Consider the following 20030-nt stretch of genomic DNA (forward strand, 5'->3'; position numbering starts at 1 on the left):
CCCTTCTTCTTCTGGCGTTTCTTGTGTCCCATTTGATGCCCCACTCCCCATTTTGTATTGCTAAAACAAAAGTAGATAAATTTCCATCAAAGAGTCTGTAAGCGTGACCCAGAGACGTGTTGAGCGCGTAGGTAAGGCATAGGGTGTGTGTGACTATGCGCCCTCTCTTCTGAAAAAGTGCCCTCATTTCGCTTAGTTCTTGGTTGTTGCTAACTATGTTCGTGTTCAGATCTTCAGGACATAATCATAACCCCTAAACCAAGTATCAATGTATGGTATCTATGGCTCAGATATATACGCCAAATCGATTCTAGCATGTACCACAGAACCAAAAATTTCCTGGCGCTGCCCCCTAAAGTGTCCTAAGTTTGGTCTTCCTACCCTCTTTCGGAGTTTAACATTTTGTCAAACAAATTTATACTGTTTTCATTTTGAGAATAACTCGTGAATAATTTTGCTGGTGGTCACGTGTGCAGTACTAGGAAGGTGAATTCTGCCCGGACAGCGACGTTTCACCCTATTCTTCATCAATTGTTTACTTGCACGCCAATGTCTTCACACAACCTCGGGTTTTTCGTCCCATCCAAACGACTATACGTTGTTCCTTGCCACCCGCCACCACGTCCTACATCACTGACAATAAGAAACCACGCCGGTAAATCCCGATGAAGAACGTGGAAGTAATAAGTAAAGGCTGAGGGAAATTTTGCCCGGGCAGCGGCATTATCGCCTACTCTTATATCGAATTCCAACTGCCAGGGGATCTTTTACGTGCATTCCAACATATACACGGGACCTCGGTTTTTCGTCTCATCCTAAGAACTAGACATTCATATTACAGTATTATATGCGTTGCGACCCACTTTTGTCAATTTCTAGTTCCCAAATGTTAGCGATTTAGCTCCTTTAAACAGATTGTTATTAATATATTTTATACAATCTTAACGTCGCCTTACCTTTCTACTATCGAATATAAACAATAATCTAGGTGAAACTGTTATAGAAACTGACAGACCAGTCAATAACCAATCCCTATACTATCGAATATAAACAATAATGTAGCTGGAACTTTGATAGAAACGGTGACAGACCAGTCAATAACCAATCCCTATACTCTATAAGTAAAAATTGTACTGGTTTAATTCAGTAAGACTAAAACAATCTAATTGGATTATTGTACGGGTGACTTCATTCTCGTCGACCTGATTACCAGCCAAAAAACATTTCATGTCAATTAATAGTTGAAGGCTAAGCCCTGAATATAATGGACAATTCAACAAGAAAAGAATGTTTTGAGAAAGTTGTGTATACTGTTTTTAGAAATGAAATGAAATGAAATGGGGTTTAACGCCCTACTGTTCTGCTCCGAACTGGGCTAATGAAGACGGATACTGTTTTTAGAACATCAGTGTCGGATTTACGGCTAAATTTATTTGTTAAGGCCAGCTCAATTTTTGTCAAGGTCCCTGAGATGTAAATAAGGTTAGGGCAGGTGATCGTTGGCGAGATTGTAGGTTAGGGTTAGGGTAAGCATTGGGTCTAGGGTTAGGGTTAGAGTCAAGTGGCGTTGTTTGATTCCCCATCTGTACACGACAAGAATTAGGGTCGACTGTCTCCGGGTCCTCACGTTTGCTCCTTTATAAATTGTTGAAAGTAAATTGAACCATCATATGTTAGTCCCGAAATAACCTAGTTTGTGTCGAGTGGACTTTACCCCCCCCCCCTTCTCTCTCCCTCTCGCTTTCTCTCTCTCTCTCTCTCTCTCTCTCTCTCTCTCTCTCTCTGGTCTTTGCTCAAGAACACTTTTTCATTTGAGAATTTCAGAAATGACCACTACTATCTAAACTGTAATTGACAAAAAAGAAGCGTCCGAATTCTAACAATTGGTTTTTATTTCTGCTGTCGGTGGAGCTCGATTTCTGGTCTCATCCGAACTGCAATGCAACAATTATCTTCTCGGAATGAAATGGTGTTTAACGGTATGGGCTATATTGTGCAAAAACAAAAAAAGGATCCGAACAAAAAGATCGATTTATTGTTTGTACTGATTTATGGATTAATTCAATGATTTGGCAAAGATTTCCCTTTAATAAGTGAAAAGTTCAGGATTATAACTTCACATATGGTGAGTTAATAACACAAATCTATGAAATGTACTTTTCTGCACCAACGGACTAAATCGGCTAATGAAGACAGGCATACGTAATGTTGTGTGCTGTCAGAGAAATTTTGCCCGGGCGGTGTCATTTTCGCCTACTCTATACCGAATTCCAAATTTCTAGGGTTCTTTTTTTTACGTGATGTAGCTTCGTTGTGCCCTCCTCTTAGCAACATTACATGCCGTATATTAAGCCTTTAATAAGCGTAAGACGTTAAATCCACACCATTTTGGGTTGTTGGATGCACGTCATTGAGTCAACCGGCGGGGTTTCGATTCCCCGGTTGTACGTAAGGCCGCCTGTCCAACCCCGTGGGTTTTCTCCGGGTCCCCCCACTGCTAAAGACCCCCACGCGCAAGCGAATTATTGAAATGACCTAGTTTGTTTCGAGTGGACGTTTAACCCCATCTCTCTCTCTCTCTCTCTCTCTCTCCTCTCTCTCCATGCCATTTTATTTCATTTCACAGATTTAGATGAAATTAATTTTCAAATTTTCTTTTTGAGATTTTGAAGTACACTGTATATAGTACACGGTGTAGCTTGTGTAGAGTTTTTTTTATGGATTTTGTTTTATTATAGATTTATAATAGAATTCACATTTGGGACAAAAAATTGTTGATGCACAAAAGAGGAGGGCATGGCCGCCCAGTGTCATACACGATTTCCATAGGGAGGATCGTGTCTTAGATAAATAGAGTGGATGTTTTGAGTTAAATATTCGTGAAGTAGCATTATATTTGGATTGATAAAGATAGACGACTTGGCTTCAAGTCCCGTAATGATTAATGTTATAATGATAAGTTTTCTATTGCTGAACTCCGTGATTCTCCGGGGGTTGGATGGCCGAATGGTTAGCACGTGCGTGCTGCATCATACGGCCTGTCATTGAGTCAACTGGCGTGGTTTCGAATCCCCGGTTGTACGTGACAAGGAGTAGGGTCGCCTGTCCATCCTCGTGGGTTTTCTCCGGGTCCTCCGGTTTCCTCCCACTGCTAAAGACCCCTACTCGCAAGCGAATTAATGAAATAAAATTAATCATATGTTCGTCCCGGAATGACCTAGTTTGTGTCGAGTGGAAGTTAAACCCCATTTCTCTCTCTTTCTCCGTGGTTCTCCAACCGGTCCAGACGAAATTTACTGCCAGATTTTAAAACATCTACCCTTTTCTACACTTTTAATGTTATTAGATCTTTATAACCGGATTTGAGTTGATTGGAATTTCCCTGCCTCGTGGCATGAAGCCATAATAATTTCCATCCCTAAATCGGGTGAAGATCCTACGAATCCTACCAGTTATCATCCGATTGTTTTAACTAGCTGCATTTGCAAAACCATGGAGAGATTGATCAATCGAAGGCTTATTTGGTACCTTGAGGCTAAGAACCCCATTACAGTTCTCCAATGTGGATTTCGGTCCCAAAGGAGCACTCTTGATCATCTCGTTAGATTTGAAACGTTTGTCAGGGATGCTTTCCTCCAGAAACAACATTTAGTTGCTATATTTTTTTTATCTGGAGAAAGCTTATGATACTACATGGAAACATGGTATCATGCGCGACCTGCATAACCTCGGTCTGCTGGGTCGCTTATCTATCTTCAATAAAAGGTTCTTAAAAGATAGGTCGTTTAAGGTACGTTTAGGATCAATTTTCTCTGACCCATTTCCCCAGAAAATGGGAGTTCCCCTGGGAAGTATATTATCTCCCACTCTTTTTTTCTATCAAAATAAATACGATACCCACGTACCTTAAACGTGGGATCGACGGCTTTCTTTATGTTGACGACTTTCAGATGTGTTACGGATTGACAAGTATGCAGACAATCGAACGTCAGTTGCAGCTTTGCTTGATTTCTATTCAACGATGGGTTTGATATTTGATAAGAAATTATCATTTATCCCTCATATAAATACCCTGAAGAAGAAATGTCTGAAAGCCCTCAATATATTGAGAGTCTTATAAAACACAGACCTTAAGTTCTTGTTCAGATTATATCGAGCAGGGATAAGATCTAAACTCGATTATGGGTGTATTGTGTATGGGTCTGCCCGAGAATCTTATCCCAATGAGCTCGACACCATACAGGTATACACAACCAAGGATTTAGTTTAGTAGCATTCCGTACATCTCCAGTGAAGAGTTTATACTTCAAGGCGCACAAGCCCTCATTGCACGACAGACGTGATAAACTGGCAGTCGGCAGTATGCATCTGTGTTTCATCATATTTCATTAAACACCATATTTAGACCCTATCATGAACATCTATATTTACTGAAAACCAAGGTTATTCCATCATTCGGGATTCGCATTCAAGCTCTTTTCTCTGAGGCTGGTATCAGTCATGACAGTATTGCGAATACCCCTTTCTTTGAGACACCACCATGGTATATACCCCTCCCGAGATCGATCTAGATCTTAACAAAAAAAACAAAAAAAATACTAGTGGACGTTTTGAGTTAAATATTCGTAAAGTAGCATTATATTTGGATTGATAAAGTTCGACAGTCAATTATGAGACTCCCCCTTCTACTAGGCGACAAAAGACCCATCACAATGCCCCCCATCCACTTACCATAAAAAAGGGTCCCTGTTGAACCAAATGCAGAGTTAAATATTCGTAAAGTAGCATTATATTTGGATTGATAAAGTTCGGCAGTCAATCATGAGACTCCCCCTTCTACTAGGCGACAAAAGACCCATCACAATACCCCCACCCCCTTAGCAGACAAAAAAGGTCACTGTTGAATCAAATGCAGAATAATATTGAAATTCTTCCTTTCAATCATGAATTTACACTTTGCTGGAATGTCTGTAAAACTCTTGTCATGTTAGGTTTCGGATGGTATGAAAACCTGCGGTTGAAATTCAAGTAGGCCATACTGCAGCTAGGCTGGGCACATTTCTCTCACAGCAAACTGTATAGCGTACGCCCACCTTCATTATCCCAGTTGATGCAGAAAAGTAGGAGCTAGACGCCATTTTAAATCATTTCATGTTTAGTGCTGCACAAACCCCGTCATCCAGATCATGTTAGTCTTGCACAGACCCCATCATCCAGGCCAAATCTATAAAAACAATCAAAGATTTTTCTGTGTGTTTTCGCCCACCACGTCTCGCCGCCGCGATCCACCACCACATATTTGGCATCAAAATAACCAGCATGATCCCGTGAATGTTTGAGGCCATCGATTTTGGGCAAGGGGCGAATAACGCTTCGTCGAGGCGCTCCACCCCCGCATATGTCGTATCAATGGGATCAAATTAAACAGCATGACCCCTTGAATGTTTTAGGCCATCGAATTGTTGGGCCTAGGGTGAATAACACTTCGACGAGGCGCTCCAAACCCCACATGTGTGGTATCAAATTAAACAGCATGACCCCTTGAATGTTTAACACTTCGTCAAGGCGCTCCACCCCAACATATGTGGTATCAAATTAATAAGTATGAGCCTGTGAATGTTTTAGGCCATCAAATTTTTGGACCCTGGGAGAATAACGCTTCGTTGAGGCGCTCCACCCCCACACATGTGGTATCAAATTAACCAGCATGATCCCTTGAATCGTTTAGGCCATTGAATTGTTGGGCCCCGGGCAAATAACGCTTCGTCAAGGCGCTCCACCCCAACATATGTGGTATCAGATTAACCAGCATGACACCTTAAATGTTTTAGGCTACAAATTTTGGGGCCTTTGGCGAATAACGCTTCGTCGAGGCCCTCCACCCCCACATAAGTGGGATCATATTAACCAGCATTACCCCTTGAATGTTTTAGACCAATGAATTTGGGCCCCAGACAAAGCCAGGTATCCTATGAATAAATAAATCAAGTATTAAAGATATGGTGATTTTAATAAAGTACCATGTGTATATCATTATAATAATACATTCTACAAAAACAAACAACAAATATACACAAAAAAACAAAATCATTATTATACATTTGATTTCACATATCTTATCACCATCTTGTTATAACCATCATCCTTCATTTATCATTGGTGTGCTTGATCCATAACATACCATTAAGTGGGCTTGGCACTAGTTTTAGAATACAAGAAGCGGTTGCAAGATACACCCACATGTTGCAAAAGATGGACAGAGATCAAGTTAAAAATGCGATTTTCGTACAATAAGGGGATATATAATCCAGGATGTTACAGTCCAACAAAAGGAACGGAGATCTTTCAGATATAAACATAGGTTTTAATTTTCATCAAAAATGGACGAAGCGTGTCTACAAACAAAATGTGAACGGACAACCGGACAGGGGCGACAACAATATACATCCATATGAAAATATGGGTGTATAAAAATGATATATTAGGGTACTAATGATATATTTCAGATCAAGGTATGTAAAATACTTTTATCACTAACATAAATCTTATCCCTCTGGCCTCTACCTGTTTTAATTTAAAATCATTTAGAGACATCATTAGGAAAATATTGTTTAAAATACTTTATGATACTTAATCACATGCCTTTAATAGAGGTACTATCAATAACATAGATTTTATCATAAACGCCAATATAATGGTTAAATTTGGTTTCATACATTAAATGTTCTTCGCTTTTGTAAAATCAGAAAGGTACCTTAGATTGAAGGTGTGGGATATCGAAGTGATGAGGTACCAAAGGAAGAACTCAACAGTTTCGAGACCAGTCGAAAACCAAAAGCCCTATTGAATATGATTGGGATATTAGAAAGACCAATAGAAACAAGGAGAATCATTTTATCCGAACAAGTCGATCAAGCCACATTCATTCGATTCTTTGCTCTTCGGGACCAACGCTAAACATTTTCCCAATTATTTTTTCTGGAAAAAGACTTATTTAAAAACCAAATGTACCTGATTGTGCATTTCAAAAGCGAGAGAGAGAGAACCTTGCGTTGACTAGATTTAAAACTTTAAATAGTGTGAAATGAAGTGTTCATAAATAATAAAAGAAAACATGAGATGTTGTATCCATAGACTGAAGTATCCAGGGTCTGAATAAGAAGGAGGCTGACTAGGCTGCAGCGAGGTGACCCCTATATAGACCGGGGCCCCAATATTGACGGCGCTCCCTATATAGAAGACGGTCCCAATATTGAAGGCAGTCCCAGTATAGAAGGCAGTCCCAATATTGAAGGCAGCCCCAATATAGAAGGGGCCCGTAATTAGTTCTAAAAAAAAAATTTGTACCATAAATAAATATGTCATTTAAGATGTCGTATATCTTTGTACCAAATAAATCCATCTTTCAACCATACTCTAACATGGCCTTTCCACTGTTGATGTAAGGGCCCCAGTGACATTTTCAGCCAGGTGCCTCATGCAAACTTAATCCAGCCCTGGAAGTAGTAGAATATCATGGAATAACCAGTATATAGGTAAACAGAGATAATCAGTATATAGGTCAACATGAGATAATCAGTATATAGGTCAACATGAGATAACTAGTATATAGGTCAACAGGAGATAGCCAGTATATAGGTCAATGGGAGATAACCAGTATATAGGTCAACACGGGATAACCAGTACATAGGTCAAAGATAACCAATATACAGGTCAGCAGAGATAACCAGTATATAGGTCAACAGAGATAACCAGTATATAGGTCAACACGAGATAACCAGTATATAGGTCAACACGAGATAACCAGTATATAGGTCAACATGAGATAATATGGGTTATTCATAGACGACAGAGTCTGAATGCTTCGAATAACTCCATAACAAATTCATTTTGACAAATTCAATTTAAAACACATTCATACAATTGACCATACAATTTGCTGATATAAGACACAATACATTATAATTAATGGTTTCATCACATAAAATATATATAATATATACTGTATAATATAGAATCAAATATTTACAATTACAATGATAATATAGACTTCTCTATAATAAATCGCTTCTTGAACAAAACACAAGAAAATGATATATTGATATTCTGACTTGTAAAAACCAGGATTTAAAAAAATAAAACAAAACCATAAAACTTAAATATACAATATGCAAGAGCTAAATCTACCCATTGCAGGTCTTTCTTTAGGTCCGAAATGTTATCTAAATTATTAAATAGACATTAATTAACTTATCCAGACCATAATCAACTCTTGACGCCATCGCTAGCCTGCGATTTTTAGCAGATTGGAATCCATTTTTTGAAAAATAATTAAACGTAAAAATAGATAACAAAAACTTTAATAATGATCGAGGCCATTCTAAAATTCAAAAGCTAATATCTTGGTTCAGAGTGGAGCAATTTGACTGAAATTTTCAGCATGTTTTATTTATGTTATCTATTTTTTAATTATTATAGCGAGAGTTGTCAACTCTTAATCTAATCTCCCGTAATGCCCTTTAAAGATGTAAGATTTAGATAAAGAGCTGGCTATTTTTGCTATAATAGTTCGAAAATAGATAATGCAAAATCAATATATGGAAATATATGGAAGAAGTAGCTTTGATTGTTTATCATAGCAACGCTACTGAACAAACGAGACTAAGTATTGATTATCCATTTTATCGTAAAATTTTTAAATCTCGCAGGTGTTCTAATCCATTTAGATCTGCCATCGGATGGTCTAGAAAATTGATTATGGGCTTATGTGAATAAATGTCTAAATAATAGTTTATATAACATTTGAAACCAGAAAAAAAAAGGCAGATGTAACTCTTACATAATGCATTTTTAACTACAGATTCAAAAAGAAACTCTAGAAATCTGTGGGGTTGTATCTGTCACAAAAGGGTCATTCTATGTCAAGTAGACCAGTGCTTGCTGGGTGACCCCCTCAGAATATTACAAAAAAAAATATATGTTATAGTACATACAAAGTTTTGTATCATACCAAAACTGAATAACAGAATATTGGGTAGACCCAATTCAAAAGGTCATACATATCCAGTCACTATCAATGCTAGAGTCATACAACTTTGCACTTTTACATAAGTTTGTATGTACTATAACATATTTTTTTTCATAATTTTCTGAGGGGTCACCTGACAACTATCTGCGAATTTTTGGTCCATTAGACATGGAATGACCCAAAACACAATCATAATAACCAATGTTTTATTCTTAAAACAACATACCGGTAAAAAGTATAAATGAAAGATTTTACAATTACATTTCTAGAACAATTCTTAAACGTTTTTTTTTTCTCCATTTTTGTGAATTCCTTTTTTTAAAAAATGTACATTTCACTGACAAATAAATGATTATGAGAGATTATAACTCATTAAAGCCCTCATACTATATAAAACTTCTTTACTATAACCACTGATCATCATTATACAGAAACGGGGTTTAACATCCACTTGACACAAACTAGGTCCTTTCTTGACTAACATATGGTTAAATTTTATTTCAATAATTCAATTGCGTGTAGGGGTCTTTAGCAGTGTGAGGAAATGGGAGGACCCGGAGAAAAGTCACAAGGTTGGACAGGCGATACTGTTCTTTTATCATGTTCAGCGGTGAATTGAAACCCACGGCAGTTGACTCAATGACAGATCTTGTGATTTCACGCGCATGTATTAACCATTCGACCATCCATACCCCCGATCATCATTATAAGGACTTGGAATCCCTTGCCATTACAGGATTATGAAATATGGGTTATAAAAAGAATATCTGTCCAAAAATGGTTCAATTCCGTTCAGTATTTACAAAGATATGATTAATGGAAAATGCTCCAAAACCTTGGACATCCTCAGCAGACGACATACATAAGCCAGTGCCGCAATAAATGTTAAATATACATTATGCAAGAGCTATACATTAGGTTCCGATTTGCTGTTCAACTTCCATTCATAATTTAATCATGAAATGGATAATCATAACTATGTTTTTTATCCTACCGACTTTAGTAATGATGATTGAGGCTAGGCGAAAAATCTTGGTTCATAGTGGATCAATTTGACTGAAATTTTCAGCAAATTTCCTTTACAGTATTTAGTTTTCAACTATTATAGTGAGAACTGCCAGCTCTATATCTAATCTCCCATAATGTATCTTTAATATATATATTTTAGCATGGATTAAGTATAAAAATTTAAATATTATCCAAATGACGATCAGTGGAGTTAAATACATTTAGTCAAATGTACAGCATGAGTACTAATTTGAATATCATCAATAATGCTTTAACTAACAAAATCATAAACATTATACCAATAATCCATCTGATTAAAACAGATACTATTTCGTTTCGTTTTTTATAGTTCAAAATTTCGTTTTATTTGCCTTTACTACATTAGGATTTGGACGACTTGTCATATAACCCGCGTTTTGGCCGAAGTTAGGGATTAGCCAATGAAAACACCCGTTACAGCGTTTTCTTGGCATTTCCTGCATGGAACTGTTGGTAAACCACTAGAAACATCAATGCTGATTGATTAATCAATGTCTGACGTCATAGGGTCAAAAGCCGGTCGTACAACCCCTGACACGACCTTCCTATTCAACTTGTCAGATCTTCATGTAATGTAGGCTACGATCAAAAATATAAAAGAACGAAACGAAATATAGATCTGTATTTGAATCAGATTGACTAATAATGGAGGTCCATCAGATGATGATGTGGATCGCGGAATCGATCATAACAATATGACGCTACTCTAAACATTAATGGTTTGTAAATGAATGACAATTTACTTTGGGGTTTTCAGAAAGGGTAAAATTATTTTCTATCAAAAACTGAATTATACAAATATATTCATTTATAATTCAATAGGGAAGGGGAGTAACTCTTCATAGTAATCATTTAAAATATATTTAAAAAGATTGACATAAGACTAAAAATTTCTTAAAGGTCTTGTCATTTCAAGTGGAATGGCACAAAAAAAACTTTGGTATTAAAAGAAAAAAAGTCAAAAATTGTAAATCAAATCAATGAACAATAAATCTTACATATGATTGCATTTATCAAAGATAGGTTGCCAGGAATCAAAACATGCATGCAACCTGCAAATTCATCCAAGCACTAAAATAAGCTCATCACACTCGAATGATAACAATACATGACCACATTTTAATGTAGGTGTATACAAAAGCATATGCCAATTCTTTCGCAATTTTTGGAATCTTTTTTCGACAAAACGTGGAATAAATCCAATACTATGGGAGAAGTGTTGATTTCCCTTTCTCTTACCCTGGCCAGCACCATGATGAAAATATGATGTTCAACAAAACAAAATAGTCATTTTGACATTAGAGTTGCGTCTGAGATTCGATCGATGATCGACCTAAATCACTCGCTATCGATAAACCAATATACGACAGCGTATAAACTGACCAATACCGACGCTTATAAGGAAAAAGACAACAACTACAAATATCTTCTCTTTCGTTCAGATACGTTTTATAAACGTATCGAGTCATACTTCCCATTCGTCATAAGTACAAAGGCAGAAACATACATACATAAATTAGACATGAAATGCACATGCACCAAATTTGATAGCAATAAATGCATGCACCAAAATCAGAACGGAACCCAAGCACATCACTCTGTAAATGTGTTGAACATGCCGGATAAATCGGTAAATTCACTGGCAGGTTGGTCCAACATCCGGAACATATCACCAAATTCTTCTGTATTAGACTGGGGCTGGGTGGCCGTAGTTTGAGGGTTGGTCTGTGGGTTTCCGTCAGTCTGGGCACCTTGCCATTGTGGCCACATGTTAGGGTTACCTGTTTAAAAATAAATCATATTAAATTTATTACACAAAATCAAAATCAAATGGTGTTTAAAGTCCTACATTTCTGCACTTTTGCCCAGACAGCGGCACTACGACCTACTCTTCTTATATCAAATTTCAACTGTCAAGGGTTCTTTTGCATGCATACCAATGTGTTAATGGGACCTTGTTTTTTCGTGAATGGGAACATATAATAATTGACAATCTTGAACTCTTAATATTAAGTGCAGGGGGACTGCACCAGACACAAGCAATTACACAAAACAAATTTACAGACAAGACACAATACGCAGAAATCACAAACAAACGTACATATCAGATTAAGTGAATGGATCCGGGGGGCTAGCCGTAAGTGTCCACTGCACTGTACAGTCAATGCACAATAATGAATACCAATAAAGAGGTCAGATCAGGGTGTGTGTTTTATCAAGCAAGACTGAATAGAGTCACACATTTATCTTGTATTGCACTAGATACATTTACAAACAGGAATGAAAAGTGAATATTTCTTGCCAATACCACATCAGAAATGGGTGATTCTGTCTTCGTAATTTATACTAAGATAGGTTGCCAGGCAACGAAACATACGCCCAAAGCAGCTAAATCGTCCGGGGAGTCAACAAGAGTTGTCACATATTTTTACTTTTTTCGGTAGTTAAACATTTATAATACATTAAAATCTGATAAAGAGTAACAACTAATTAAGTAATTATCAGAAAACCATTAGAATTTGTTTGGTTTTTATAAAGTTCTGCCCCATGCTAATGTTTAGTATAGAAAACTTTTAACATCATGGATTTAGTTGTTCAAGTCATAAAAATTCATTGAAAATCAATATACTTGTTCGTCTCAAGACCTTAAACTCTGTGTATCAATCTGAAGTCAATCGGATGATAACTTTAGCCTCTAGAGTGTCAGAAGATTTTTCAAAGTGATCAAGGGCCATAACTCTGGCAGTACTTATCAGAAATCACCGAAAATCAATAGGCTTCTTCGTCTTATGACATTAAACACTGTGTATAAATTTAAAGTCAATCGGATATTAACTTAAGCCTCTAGAGCGTCCACAAGATTTTTCAAAGTGATCAAGGGCCATAACTCTGGCAGAACTTATCATGACATTAAACACTGTGTATAAATTTAAAGTCAATCGGATATTAACTTTAGCCTCTAGAGCGTCGACAAGATTTTTCAAAGGGATCAAGGGCCATAACTCTGGCAGTAATTATTGGAAATCGCTAAAAATCAATAGGCTTTTTCGTCTCATGACATTAAACACTGTGTAAAAATTTAAAGTCAATCGGATATTAACTTTGGCTTCTAGAGCGTCCACAAGATTTTTGAAAGTGATCAAGGACCATAACTCTGGCAGTAATTATCTGAAATCGCTGAAAATCAATAGGCTTCTTCGTCTCATGACCTTAAACACTGTGTATAAATTTAAAGTCAATCGGGTATTAACTTTAGCCTCTAGAGCGTCCACAAGCAATTGTGGACGCCGGACGGACGGACGGGGGTGACAACAATATACAACCACATTTCAATGTGGGCGTATAAAAATATCTATAAAACAACTAAAGCATGCGTTCCAGTTTGTCAGCTTTTAAAATTACCCCCAAGGGGTGTTTAAATCAATTTACTCTGATAGTAAACCCACCACTTGATTCTACAAATGAAATACTTACCAGGTGAGCTGGTATTCGGACTAATTTGATTATAAGTAGCACTTCCTGACGATGGATAATCTGTTGTACCCTGATAAAAAAAAATATATATATAATAATAATAGCTAAATTCAAACAAAGTGGTTGTTCATAGGCACAAATTACAAAAAAACAACAATATGACTGCCGATAGACTTCTGTTTTTCTATTCTGTTTAAAGGTTTGTATATATTTTCATTGTTTTTAACGCTTTCGGTGGTAGAGAGAAATGGGGTTTAAAGTTCACTCAACACAGACTAGGTCATTTTGGGACTAACATATGGTTCAATTTTATTTCAATAATTCGCTTGCGCGTAGGGGTCTTTAGCAGTGGGAGGAAACCGGAGGACCCGGAGAAAACCCACAAGGTTGGACAGGCGTCTTTAGCAGTGGGAGGAAATGTGTACACGGGACCTCAGTCTTCTGTCTCATCCGAATGACTAAACAGCTGTCCGTGTCAGACCCTCCGTCCTGCACCACTGACAGGGAGAAACCACGCCGGAAAATCCCACTCAGCCACCGTGGACCCCATAAAATGGAGAAAGGGTAGACAGATGACCTTATTCTGTGTCACACCTGGGATCAAAACCATGGCCCTTGACCCAATGACATGATCTAATGATCCAAAGTGCAAGCATTAGAACCATTTGGCCACCCGATCTCACCACCATTCAAAAGATTACACCACTATTTACCTCATTTCTTGCGTAGGGACCTTGAGGAGCCCAACCACTCTGTGCCGGACTACGTCTCATACTCAATGAACCTGAACCAGAACCCTGTGACAATCCCATGGGGTTTGAAGCAGAATGTGGCGGATATTTTATTGTCTGTGGGTAAGCTCCGTAAACGTCAGGTTGGACTGTTCTTCCTGCCATATGATAGACATCAGCGTAGTGGGGATTTTCTGGGACTCTGTAATCTGACTTTAGAGGTGTTCCTGGCAGTCCTATATGTTCTGGCGCCAAGGTCCTCTGGGCAGGATAGGTGTTGATTGTAGGTTGGGGTTCAGCGGATGGATCAGACAAACTTTGACCAGTTGAACTCTGCTGGACACTTCTATAATTCAGAAGAAAAAGAAATAAAAACTTCTACAAATAAAGAAAAACAAAACTAGGGCAAGAATTAAATGATGTAACTTGATAACATGACAGATGTTATGCACAAAGTATGCATGCTTACTTTTTTTCCAGAACATCAGATATCACTTCGTATTACAGTGGGAGGAAACAGGAGGACGGGGAGAAAACCAACGAGGTTGGACAGGCAACCCTACTCCTTGTAACGTACAAGCTGGGAATCAAAACCAAGTCAGTTGACTCAATTACAGACCTTATGATATAAAGCACAGCAATTAGACCACTCGCCTACACATCCCCACACCCATAGAAGGCAACATGAAATGAAATGATGGCCTACTGTTCTGCTCCGACTAGGCTAATGAAGACGGGCATAGCCATACAGTGTGCTATGAGAGAACTTTTGCCCGGGCAGCAACGTTACAGCTTACTCTTATATCGAATTCCAACTGCCAAGGGAACTTTTACGTACACGCGGGACCTCGTTTTTCGTACCATCGGAAAGACTGGACAGCTGTCCTTGTCAGGCCCTCCATTATGCACCACTGACAAGGGGAAACAACGCCGGAAAATCAAGAACTTTCTCAGCCAACACCATGATCGAACCCGCGACATCCAGGCTAGCGAGCCAGCGTCTTACTCACCTAGCCACTGTGGCTCCCCCATAGAAGGCAAAAGGAAATAATAAAGTAAACTGACTTACTTGGCTGAAGTATTGGTACAAACTATGTACTCGACTTCATCTGTATAGGGATTCTGAAAACTGAAACTACTGGTTCGTAACCACACCCATTCACGATTAGATGCACGGAAACGGTACATGATTGACATCACTTGACCTTTCAACTTTAACACTGAAAATATAAATTATCACAATGAGGGAACCTGCAGATAGAAGGAAGGACAAGGTGTTTAAGGTGCAACATATTTTGAGGTTAACATTAACAAATTTTATTTCTAAGCTAAGCTCCACCAAGTTATAAAACAAATAAAAGATAGCTTGCCAGGCACAGAGAGGGAGAGGGAAATGGGGTTTAACGTCCACTTGACACAAACTAGGTCATTTCGGGACTAACACATGGTTCAATTTTATTTCTATAATTCGCTTGCGTCTAGGGGTCTTTAGCAGTGGGAGGAAACCGGAGGACCCAGAGAAAACCCATGTGATCGGACAGGCGACCCTACTCCTTGCCATTTACAACCGGGGAATCGAAACCAGGCCAGTTGACTCAATGACAGACCTTATGATACAACGCACACATGCTAACCATTCGGACATCCACCCTCCCGTCCAACACAAGCTGAAAATTCCTAAATCAGATACTTTGCTACATTATGAGCTCAGAAAAAAGATATTTAACACATAAAAACAAACCTTGATCAAACGTTTCCTTCATATGGGCTTGATCTTCTGGATGATAAAAATCAAACGCTGGTTTACCCAATAAATCTTGTGGTTGATATCCTAACACTGGGGTCACCCTGTAAATAAACATATTACAGATAAACACATACTTAAAGAGACATTAGGTAAGATTAGATACAGAGCCGACAGTTCTCATTATAATAGTTAAAAAAATAGATAATGAAAACAGAATATGATGAAAATATCAGTCAAATTACTTTGATTTAATTTAATTTTAGGCTAGACTCAATCGTCATTACTACGGTTGGTACGATAATAAACAAAGTCTTGACTATTCATTTTTACGTTATATTATCCATCACAAAATGTATTCTAATCCACTAAATATCGCAGGCTAACGATGGCATCGAGAGTTGATTATGGTCTTGATAAGTCAATTAATGTCTATTTAATAATTTAGATAACATTTATGGCCAAATAAAGACCTGCAATAGGCAGATCTAGCTCTTCCATAATGATATTCTCCAAAGAATGCAAATGACAATCAGAAGCTAAAAATTACCAAAACATTGATAAGAATATTTTTAAGATAATAAATTTACAACAAGACCCTGTTTAGACCAAATGTCTAAAGTTGGTTCACTTATATAATTGACACACTTTTAAATTTTATTCTGACATCAGGCTATTTTATAATCAATCTGATTAAAATACAGATCTATATTTCATTTTAATTTTTTTATACTTTCGATGGCCTACACTACATGAAGATCTGACCATTTGTAGTGGAAGGTCGCATCAGAGGTCATACAAGTGGCTTTTGACCCTATGACATCAGACATTTGATTAACCAATCAGCGTTTATATTTCTAGTGGGTTATTAACAGTTCCAGCACCTCACGACAAAAAAATCGCTGTAACAGACTGTTTCATTGGCTAATTCCTCACACCATCCAGAATGTGGGTTATATAACAACTCTTTCAGATCCTAGTATAGTATAGACAAGTTAAACGACACTTTGAACTATAAAAAAACGAAATGAAATAGGATCTGTGTTTTAACCAGATTGTTTTATAATAAAACAGACCATGAAATCTACGAACCTCTGATCGACAAAAGTAAATTTTCCGTCAGTACTGTGCCGTGAGATGAATTCTGTAGCAGAGTTAGGTCCCATCAGATCGCTACAGTTAGGTGTTGAGGTTACCTGTAATCTACCAATAGCTACCAAACAACAATGGCTGCCTCCTTGATCATCTCCTTCATTACGATCCATCTGTACACCTAATATAAAAAGAAATTATTACAATCAAACAATTCCAAACAAATTATTCCAATCAAATTAAATGACAAGTGGTTATTTTCAAAACAATATGTATCTTTTCATGACTGATGAGAGGGACTTAAACCACAACTGTCAGAAGTGAGAAAGAAATGGGGTTTAATGTCCACTCAACAAAAACTTTTTTGATGTCTAAGGGTAGATAACTCCAGAGAAAAAGTGCTACAACTCCAGAGAAGATAATTTTTGTGTTCAAAGAACAACTAATAATGAATTCATACCGAGTACCGTGTGAGTAGATCTTGAATATATTGTGGCACTTGATTATTGACTAAAGTGAGTAATACAATTTTAAATTTGATCAATTGATATATGGGCTCTTAATGACAGTTTAATGTGCTCCCTGATCCTGGTTCCAGTGATGTGTCAAGTAGAAATAAAGTCTGAACATACTGAAAACTTCTATGGTTGGCAATGTGGCATCCTCTTATAAATCATACACATTTTATGAGTAAATGAAATGAAATGGGGTTTAACGTCCTACTGTTCTGCTCCAACTAGGCTAATGAAGACAAGCATAAGGCACAGTGTCTATTATGGAAATTTTGCTCGGCCGACAGTGGCACTATTTCAAATTCCAGATTTCACAGGATCTTTTGCGTGCATGCCAATGTGTACACTTGATTTGTTTTTTGTCCCATCCGAATGACTTTACATTATCCCTTGCTAGGCCCTCAGTCCTGCACCAGTGACAAGGAGGAACTGTGCTGGAAGCTCCTGATGAAATGAAATGAAATGGGGTTTAACGTCCTACTCTTCTGCACCTAACCTGGGCTAATTGAAGACGGGCATACGCCATACAGTGTGCTATGAGGGAAATTTTGCCCGGGCAGCGGCGCTACGGCCTACTCTTATATCGAATTCCAACTGCCAAGGGATCTTTTACGTGCACGCCAATGTGTACACGGGACCTCGGTTTTTCGTCCCATCCGAACGACTAGGCAGCTGTCCTTGTCAGGCCCTCCATTCTGCATCACTGACAAGGGGGAACCACGCCGGAAAATCGAGATGAACTTTCTCGGCCAATGCAGGGATCGAACACCCGACCTCCAGGCTAGCGAGCCAGCGTCTTACCCACTTAGCCACGTGATCCCCAGCTCCTGATGAACTTTTTCGGCCAACGCAGGGAGAGAACACAGGTCCTCCAGGTTATTGAGCCATCTCTAGCGCGTAGGGGTCTTTAGCAGTGGGAGGAAACCGGAGGACCCGGAGAAAACCCACGAGGTCCCCTTTTATGAGTAATACATGTAATTTGATATGCGTTGATAATATAATTATCTGTCAGTAGAAATCTTGCAACCTTTGATTGGCTCGTGTTTAATAATTTATATATCTAACGTTCAAAATTACCTGATGGGGGCCAGTTTTTAACGTAACCAGTGACATGGACAACAGAATAATGATTTCCATCTGGAGACGGACCCAACGTCTGGCGCTGTCGTATTCGTACTGTGTGAGTGGCTGTTACAGGATCAACGTGAGCGCTTCCCATCTTCATACGACAAATAAAACCTCGTCTAGATCCCATACATAATCTAATTGATGCTGAAATAAATCCAAAAATATGAGTTTATTGTTACTACTAGTAATACTAGACACAAGGACACCGGTGCTACAGCCTATCCTTATTTCAAAATCCAATTAATTATAGAAGTCATCATTACTGATGCTGAAATAAATCCAAAAATATGAGTTAAATGTCTACTCGACGCCAGCCAAATCACTCAAATTGTGCCATTCAACTTGCTTTCAGTCCAGGGATTTCTCCTAAGACATTTTGTCAGCCTATCAATTTTTGACTAACAAGATATTTTTTCAACTTTTAGCCTTATCGTAATTTTTTTTATACATAGGTTTAACATTTAACAAACACTAGCCATTTCACTTAAAGGTGCATCAAATTACACAATTTAACCTGCTGTCAGACCTGGGCCCAGTTCCTAGAAAATTCTTAAAGTAAGCACAAAGTTATGCTTCACTTTTTCTTACGTAAGAAACTTATAAAAATACCGTCCCTAGTAAGACCATTCTTATGTAAGCACAAGTCAAGTATAAGTCTAAGCACATTGTGACTGGTAAAGTTTACCATAAACTGAGACTACGATGCTCTTTAACGTCATAAAAACAACTTTCGTATGCGAATTACGTCATAAATTTGTCGTCTGCTTAAAATCTAAGCACAAGAACGTTCTTAAGAATTTTCTGGGAACACAAAATAAGGTAAGTTTACTTAAATGAACATCTACTTAAAATCTAAGAATTTTCTAGGAATCCGGCCCTGGGCTTTCACTTGAAAATTTCAGGTATTTCAGGTAACCCAGGTGCTGGAGGATTAAAGTAATTACACAATTAAATATAACTTACATTGATGACCTTCTTTCTTGACTGTACCAGCTACAAAATAAACACAAAATAACAAATGCTATGAGGAGAAAAAATCCAATAATCTAGTGAATTTACTTGTGTTTTATTCTGTTTTTTTATTTATTTATTGTTCCATCAATGTTCTTTTGTGCAGTTTTTCCAAACTAAAACCTTATTGTAGTACCATACATGTATTTAACAAGCCAACAGTGAGGCTGATGTCCCCCGCCGAAATCCAAAAATAAATAGATGACACATATTTATTAATCGCACATTTATTTTTTTCAAAAGTATCGAGCAATCAAACTATA

The 20030-nt window shown here is 37.8% G+C and overlaps 1 protein-coding gene across 4 annotated transcripts in view; it reads right to left on the bottom strand.

The window, feature by feature from the left end:
• Positions 1-5991: 5991 nt before the first annotated feature.
• The window catches only part of LOC126819492 (aryl hydrocarbon receptor nuclear translocator homolog), a 31477-nt gene continuing 17438 nt past the window's right edge, over positions 5992-20030 (bottom strand). For all 4 annotated transcript variants that reach the window (XM_050547596.2, XM_050547595.2, XM_050547594.2 and 1 more), the window contains 8 exons: positions 19720-19749; positions 18706-18900; positions 17117-17297; positions 16022-16128; positions 15350-15500; positions 14263-14626; positions 13550-13619; positions 5992-11856 (listed from right to left, as the gene is read on the bottom strand). In XM_050547596.2, the coding sequence (XP_050403553.1) occupies positions 11669-11856; positions 13550-13619; positions 14263-14626; positions 15350-15500; positions 16022-16128; positions 17117-17297; positions 18706-18900; positions 19720-19749 (1286 nt within the window). In that variant the 3' untranslated portion in view covers positions 5992-11668. The remainder of the gene's footprint in view (positions 11857-13549; positions 13620-14262; positions 14627-15349; positions 15501-16021; positions 16129-17116; positions 17298-18705; positions 18901-19719; positions 19750-20030) is intronic.

The sequence above is a fragment of the Patella vulgata genome, chromosome 4, assembly GCF_932274485.2.
Source record: "Patella vulgata chromosome 4, xgPatVulg1.2, whole genome shotgun sequence".
Lineage (NCBI taxonomy): Eukaryota > Metazoa > Mollusca > Gastropoda > Patellidae > Patella > Patella vulgata.